Source organism: Morone saxatilis, unplaced genomic scaffold (assembly GCF_004916995.1).
Source record: "Morone saxatilis isolate NCDOM2014 unplaced genomic scaffold, NCSU_SB_2.0 Contig24, whole genome shotgun sequence".
Taxonomy (NCBI): domain Eukaryota; kingdom Metazoa; phylum Chordata; class Actinopteri; family Moronidae; genus Morone; species Morone saxatilis.
This window is the reverse complement of record NW_023339807.1, coordinates 21,049,009-21,057,029: the sequence shown is the minus strand read 5'-3', so window position 1 is coordinate 21,057,029 and position 8,021 is coordinate 21,049,009. Positions and strand designations below refer to the sequence as shown.

The 8,021-nt window shown below is 40.5% G+C and overlaps 2 protein-coding genes across 3 annotated transcripts in view; both read right to left on the bottom strand.

Annotated features, from left to right (window-relative positions):
- Window positions 1–2,470, bottom strand: part of scn1ba (sodium channel, voltage-gated, type I, beta a) — a 19,218-nt gene extending 16,748 nt beyond the window's left edge. The window contains exon 1 of one of the 2 annotated variants that reach the window (XM_035672469.1): window positions 426–2,470. In XM_035672469.1, coding sequence (XP_035528362.1) covers window positions 426–480 — 55 coding nt within the window. In that variant the 5' untranslated portion in view covers window positions 481–2,470. The remainder of the gene's footprint in view (window positions 1–425) is intronic. The other variant, XM_035672470.1, reaches the window with a different exon arrangement.
- A 3,155-nt stretch (window positions 2,471–5,625) lies between these two features.
- Window positions 5,626–8,021, bottom strand: part of LOC118335950 — a 4,416-nt gene continuing 2,020 nt past the window's right edge. The window contains exon 4 of the mRNA XM_035672468.1: window positions 5,626–6,470. Within this exon, the coding sequence (XP_035528361.1) occupies window positions 6,343–6,470 (128 nt within the window). The 3' untranslated portion in view covers window positions 5,626–6,342. The remainder of the gene's footprint in view (window positions 6,471–8,021) is intronic.

Genomic DNA, 8,021 nt, shown 5'->3' with positions numbered 1-8,021 from the left:
TGTGTGCGTGCGTGTGTGCGTGTGAGCAAGCGTGTGAGCGTGCGTGCCTTCCATTTTAACACTGCCAAATGGCCTCATCTAATTTTTCTGAAAAAAAAAAAACTGAACAGCTGGGCTTTTAGCAAGCAATCCAGCACAATGATGAAACCAAATACTCACTCACACATCTGCATCTAAAAACACACACTAACACACACACACACACATTTCCATCCATAAACACGCACACTCGAGAAAATCCACGAAACACTGCCTACAAACAGAGCAGACAGTGGTAGAAAGTGCAACATCAGACAACAGGAAACACCTCAACAACAATGACAAACAGCACAGTCAGTGAATGGCGGATTAGATGGTGGCTCATACGCATGCCAAGGTGTTGCCATCGTGGCATCACTATGGCAACACGACCACTGCCCACTCACCTTGAAGCGCCAGAAGGGCCAGAGGTAGCAGCAGCAGCTCTTGCACTGCAGACATCCTGACAGGAGAAAGGAGACTGGTGGCGGCTCTCAACGGCGTCAAAACACACAGACACTGAGACACACACTTCAGAGTGAGAAACACAAGACAGATCTACAGCAACTATTCCGGCTTGGTGATGAGCACTGAGATGCCAAAGATGTCCTGACTGTGATTAAAAGGCTGGGAGGTGAGAAGAGGAGACTCGTTCCTGAAGCTGTTGGGACTCTGGGTGTGGTCCGTCCGGGTGTCTTCTTCTCCTCCTTTTTGTTCAGCTGATACAAGGGCTGGAAGGAGGTGTGGGTGGGTCTTCTAGCTGATCTGGTCTTTCTTAAGCACCTGAAAGATCTGACAGCAGCAGTGTGGAAGGCATGTGCCCTGCTGCTTCGTCTCTTCAGCCTCTCTGGATCTAAACCACTCAATGTTGCTGGAGAGTCTGTCCAGCCGCTCAGTGTGTAAGCATATAGAGTTACCAGAGGGAGGAATCACTCCGAGTTTCAGGTTTCAGCCCCTTGTTGCTCCAAAAGGGCCTTTGTTCAACTATTTATACTCTGTGGCACACCCTTAGGGTTGTTTGCCCCCACAATGAGGTGTTCCAAATAATGCCAGTTCCCTGGCACACAGACCGGACAATAAATGGCACTGTCAGCGATTAACAAGAAAAGCTACTGGAAGACTGTTATCTTAGGCTGATCTAATAGGGGACGATGCTGAGGTGTCTGGTGGAATTTGTGCTGAAAATGGAAGACGCAGCATGTGAGAGAGTCGTGCAATGGAGCAGGAGCGTGTGATTGTGCAGAAAAGTCTATTAAAAATGTCAAAATGTTGCATGCGTGACTTTTGAGCCCCTGACTTTTCCCTCATGTACCACTGCAGATGTCACCTGGGCAAAAAAGAGGGTCAGTGCCTGATCGAGCCACAGTGTGAGTAAAATGGCAAATGGAAGCAGTGTGAAGTATCCTCTCGCTCGTTTCCACCTCTCTTTGGCTCTCTGATTAAAATTACAATTACAATCAACTTTTTATTTTTATTGCCTCATATCAGCGTTATTGCTTTCTGTCTGCAGTCCGACTTGCAGTTTCACAGCGACATATCTCTTCAGGTAAAGCTCGGGCCAGTGATCCAGGGCAGAGTCTGGTTGCTTCTGACTTACTCAAGAGAAATCCTCTGCTGTTTGTGCACACTAGTTATGCACCATATGGTTGGTTGAGCTGCTGTCTGCCCATGCTGCTCTCAGGCTTGACTGCAACCGCAAAGGTGGCTCTGGTGCTCAGATGGGGTCACCAACACGTGACACCAGTCTAAAAAGGCATGCATTGAACAGCTATAAGGGGGTTTGTTTACACCACTGCTCGCCTTCTGTGCGTCTTTGGAGGCTTAAAAAAAGTGCGCTATTATTATTTGGTGCATTCCAGCAATGTGGCTATTAATTAGGAATAGGATGTGCTTGGATTGGGTGCTCACACAAGAAACTACAATCTTGAATCAGTGGCTAAAATGCATCCAATCCTGTGTGTCCTCTTTAAAAACAAACGCAGCAGAGCCGAGCGCAGCGCCTCGGTGTCCTTTTACCTGTCACCTCTTTATCAAAATCCCCTCTTTAGAAATCAAATCCTGCGCTATTTCCTCACTTATATCCTTGAAACGCCTCGTCCTATTGATGGGTCAGAGGTGGACGCCTTCCCGCGTCAGGCAGTCAGATGCTGGATTCCCCCTTTGCTGTCTCACCGGGGACCATCGGAGAGATTTCACGATCAGAGCACAACACAGGGGGGAAAAGGAAGCCCTTCTTATTCTTCTTTTTCTTCTTCTTATTGCCTCCAGGATGAGATGCACGGTGGGAATAATCTTTTGGAGACCCGCATATTCCTCCAGGAGATGCTGACCGAGGCGTCCAGATGAAGAAAAGCGGAGGGACACACACACACACACACACACACCAAAAAAAGAAAAATCAGTAACCTCCAGTTATGACATGCTGTGTCAGTGGAAGGATGCCGCGCTAATCAGTCTTTGGGATGGGTGAAGGCTGAGGGAGGGAGGTGCATGCAGGAGGAGGAGGAGGAGGAGGGAGGGTGTCATGCATTGCAGTAGAGGGATGGAAAAAGAAAAGGAGGAGGAGGGAGAAGTATAGAGGCGTTGTTATGGCAACAGAGATTTTATGTGATGTTTTCATCCCTTCTAGAAACCCCCACGTGTTGGCAAAGAGATCCCTGTAAAGTATGCCTGTATTAGAGACTGATGGGGATGATGTCGAGGCAGCACTGTTTTACATTGCATTTGACATGAAGTTTGGATTATGTGGATCTACAAAACACACTGAATTTGTGTGAAGGTGTCAGTGCTTATGATACTTGCCTGAGTACAACCCAGCTTACCTGGTGCATCATGATGGCCTTTGATTGTAAGTTGATATTTTGATTGCTTTTATTATTATTATTATTTTAATAAATCTTTTCAACAGTAATTAAATCATCAGTGCTTAGTTTCTAAGAGGACAAGAGGAAGGACTGATACTGACTGATGTCTGTGTGTTTGATGTCAGAAATATTATTTATTTTACATTGACATTTTATATTTGTTTCCAGTGAGATATTATTGAGTCTACATGCTAATTTTGCTGTTGTTAACATTAATGTTGTTGTTCAAGAAACAATATTTAGTTATATTTGATACATAAATTAATTCTAATGCGGTTCAGGACAGTTGTGTTGTGACAATGTCTGAGTGAAGAACTGTGGGGGATTTTATATAAATATTGTAATGATAATAGTATAAACTTATGAGGAAGTTCATAGTTTGTAGTTAAATAACATCAGCACTTCTTGGGGGAGGACCCACCCTCAACCCCAAGAGGGGCAGCCTTGCAGTCAGAGGAAGTGAACTTTTGTCAGCAGTATTAAGCTGAGCTTCTGTCAGTGAGGATGTCAGTCTAGATGAGAGTTGGGCTTGTTCACATGTGAGGGGAATCATGTAGCAGTGTTTGAATGAACTTCAGTTATGGGTGTGCCTTATGCATACATTGTTAATATTCCTTTTACAGCAGTCAAAATTCCAGGCATATTTAAATATTTAATGTATTTGGGTCCCTGTCCCTCTAACATACTCTGCACGTCCCTTATCAGAGATTTATCAATGATTTGCTTCTTTTTTGACGGATTCGATGTGTGAGGTATAAGGAGTGAAATAATAATCTAAACTTTACTTTACTTTTCTTCACAGAAATGAATGAAGTGCTCTTTAAAGTTTTCTTAGACCACTTAAAATCAAGAAGACATTGTGAAGCTTTGGCGTCCTCTTGTGGGGATCCCGACCCCCAGGTTATGAGTGTGTGGTATTTGTAGTCCTTTAGTTTGAACCCATCTGCTGTAGATGCAGCTAGGTGGTTCCAGGTCTGCATCAATGATTTTGCTGCTCATCCTGATGATCTTATAAAGAGGATTGGGGTGGATGTTGCTCAAAGCACCAAACCAGGCTGTTATGTTGAAGGTGATGATGGATTTGATCATAAAGTACCCGAAAAAAGCTCAGATTTTCCTCAGAAAGTAGAAGCGATACTGACATTTAGAGTTTTTATGTAAAAAGTCCCTCTACTTGTTTTTAACATAAGTTACAGATTACAACTTCCTGTCTTTCTGTTCCTTTATTTTTTTAGATGAATGTACACTAATGAAAACATTGCTATGTTTGTACAGTTTAGATCTTTCTATCTTTATCCGGATTTTTTTTTATTTGTATTTTAAAAAGTACTTTATTTTTGTTTGTTTATGAACCAATGCACCAAAACAAATTCCTTGTATGTGTAAAAACTTACTTGGCAATAAGCCCGATTCTGATTCTGATTCTGTATATTATATTCCATTTCTCTCAATAGATCCTCCTAAATCACATCTATATAAAAATATGTATATAGTGTACATACGACTCTTATTCTCTTATTCTATTTCCACTATATCTTGTATTCTTCCATTGTATTTTTATTTAATTTTTCTTTTCTTATCTGTTGTATTGTACCTGGAGTCTTAACACGTTTTTACTAATTTCACAAATGCCCCAGTTTGGCCCGCTCTTGTCTCAAATAAAACAGTTGAAAAAAGTTTCCCATCAGACAATGACTCATAACTATATGGAAATTGACTTATTTACTTGCCTCAGCTGTGTCCTATTTTACACAAGATGATTTCACTGGTATAATAACATGTAAAAAGTCCCCACACTTATTTTTAACAGCGGTACAAGGTGTTAAAAACAAGACACAGACGAGAAATATTAAATAATGTGAAGGGCCATTATGTTACTGTGTAATCAAATGTATGGCATCTCAAACCCACTATTGCTTTCTGTCTCAGTCAACCCACATGTACTGGCATTCACACACACACACACCCAAATGTAACATGACTACAGGTGCACTGACTCAGCTCAGAGGGGGAATCAGTCTATTGAGTGTGTGCTGATCTTTTGGCCATTTCATTTGCCAGTAGTGAGGATTACTGAGCTGATTGCGTCCCTGTCCTCGACCTGACAAATGCCCATTCCTCTCTCTGTGTGTGTGTGTGTGTGTGTGTGTGTGTGTGTGTGTGTGAGACCTCCCTGTCCCTAATTCCATCAACATCCCTTTTCATCTTTTAAAATATGTGGATTAACTTCACTCACAGCAACAACACAAGTGAGGATGAATCACTCACCCAGTAAGAGCCATTGGGGATAAAGTTATTTTATCATCCACAAATACAAACCTATCTTTATCTAGTGATTCTTGAACAAAAAAGCTGGTTTCATGCATTGATAGGTGATTATGTATTAATTAAGAGGTGATTTGAGTTTTGTCTCTCAGTTTCAGCTATAGAATTTACTTTTAAAATGAAATAATTTGATTATTTCTTGTTTATGGTCATACTTTAAGTTCAACCAATGTCATATTATTGTATATTTAGTCATCACATACATGTTTTAATAAGTAAAGAGAAAAAAGCGGCCTCTCTCAGTGGTCGCCCCTTTGTGCAACTGCCTTCAGTCACCTTTAGAAGGAGAGGAAGTATCAAAACCTTTCCTTACTCCAATACAAGGGAACAGAAAGGATTGTGAAGGAACTGATAACCTGTTGACAATAGAAAAAGAAATACATTTCTGATAAAGGCGGAACTTGTGGATGGAGGTTTATTTAGATTTTCATATAAATACGTAAAGCAAATCCTTCCTTGAAATTCAAAACACATAACAAGTATCAACATGAGTCTGTATACATTCAACCAAAGAGCAGTAATAATAAATGAATAAGAGCAATAGCAGTAAGTATTCATATATGACTTCATATGTATATATACTGTAATATTCTGTCACCTTTCTGTGCCATACTGTACAAATACAGATCTTCATAAAAGTTGTAACTGATTAGTTGTTCCCAATCTAATTCCCTAACTAATCCCACTAAACATTTGGAATAAGAAATTATTTGTAATGATGTCTTCCTTAAATTAGTCCCTCAAGGATTTTGCAGGCAAGTTTTTTTTGTGGCATAAAATGACCCCTCCAAAAAATGGTGTTGTTGTTGTGATGTTTTTAGGCTTTTTTTGCAGTCAAATTGCAAAAGAAAGTGAGTTTCTTGTTCCAGTGGGAATAAAAATCCCACTGTTAGTCACAGGCACCCTCCTTTATAAACTGTATCAAATAAATAATAAAAATAAATGTATCAAATCCTGCCATATAATGATGAGGAAAGGAAAACATCTGGTAAACAGTTCTACTCCAGTTAATGACGATGACCCCCAACTGACAGCGCAGATTGATCCTCAAAGTAGATGACTGGTTCATATTTAAGATAAGTAAGGGGTCCTTTTTTCTCCCGAGCAGCCTGGATCTCCATTGTTAAGCCTCCATTCAAGGCAGACAAACACAGCATCTGTACATCAGCATCGCAGTTACGAGGCTCAGAAGGATGATGACGGGCACCAGGAGGAGAGCCACATACAGAAACCACGGCTCTGGAAACACCTCGACATCTGGCTCTGACAAACACAAAATGACTGATGTAAGTGTAATCCTAACATTAAAGCACACATTAATACAGTGTTGGATTCATTGTAATTATTTCTCCTGTCAAACCAAATTGAAATTTGGTTCACCCAAATAACAAAGAAAATAAAAGCAGATGGAAACTGAAAAAAAGGCAGTAAAAATTCTGCCACCGCAGCAGCAAAATTAAAGGAAAACCAATCACAAGATCTTTGTGAAATTAGTTGGTTGAACAAAAACATAACATTTTTACAGAAGAACATGACACTTGACACTAGGAGAGACTCACCAGACACAGTTGTTGAACATGTTACCGAAACATTTTTTTCAGCATCTCCACCATCTCCAGGCACTAAGGAGAAAACATTTGACCAAACAAGTCTTCACTTTAAAGCCACATTACGTAAGAACTTTAACACCACTGTCTTACCGAAGTAATTTACAGGGGCTGCAACCAGGACTCCCTATTTTTATGAATAAAATATTTTCAGTTTTTCCGTCTGATGTCCTCTGGTTGCTCTGCCTCAACTCTCAGCAATTTATAGAGTTTCCTAATGGTGAGAGCTTTACTTGTTGCTAAATTAGCCACTAACTATAGCTGCTGGGACCAACACTGCCCCTGTTCCAGGCAGTACAGCTGCACGGCTAACGGTAGCTACCATCAGCTACATATTTTCTCCAAAAAAAATATCAAAATGAGTGAAAAAGTAAAAACGTTGTGTTTTTGTACAGGAATGAGGCCCGGCCCCCATCCTGACATGCCTCACTTTCAAAAACCAGCCAGCGGAGATTTGACAAGCTGAGTTGTACTCAGCGCCATCAGCCATCAGGAGTTGAGCTGAGAACAAGTTCACACCTTTTCCCTTCAACGTTCTAAAACTGTTTCGTATCGTCGTGACTCTTCGGTCTGAACTGGGCTTTAGTATTAAAGGGTGGGTTAACTTTTTTCCCTAAGTCCAGTTTAAAACAACACTCACATGCCCACATAAACGCTGAGGAGGTTTTTGCTCTCTGTAATCATTCCCTACCTAATGTAAGTGATGATGGGGGACAAAATCCACAGTGCTTGTTTCATGCAAAAATACATTGCAAAGTTTATCTAAAGTGAATATGGAGCTTCAGTTGTCCAAGTTAGTAAATTAAGTTGGTATCCTCCAAAGTTACAGTTTTTAGCAGTACCTGAATTGTACTAAAGAAATGTTAGTATCCTAATTCAGCCCAACCATAACCACAACAGAATACGTTTTTTTTAATTCATTTTTTTTACAAGGACATTTTCAGAGCTGTTATTTTACCTGTTACCACCAGTGTATCACACGCTGCCTCTGATTGACTCTGACCATGACAATTTTCTTTTTCTAACCCCAACCATCTCATTCATTTACATATATAAGGATGGACAATATGACAGCTCCCCAATAGTTCAATTCAATTCAATATAATTTAATTTATTTGTATAGCACCAATTCATAACAGAAGTTATCTCAGGACACTTTTCAAATAGAGCGGGTCTAGACTGAACTCCTTTTAACATTTACAGAGAC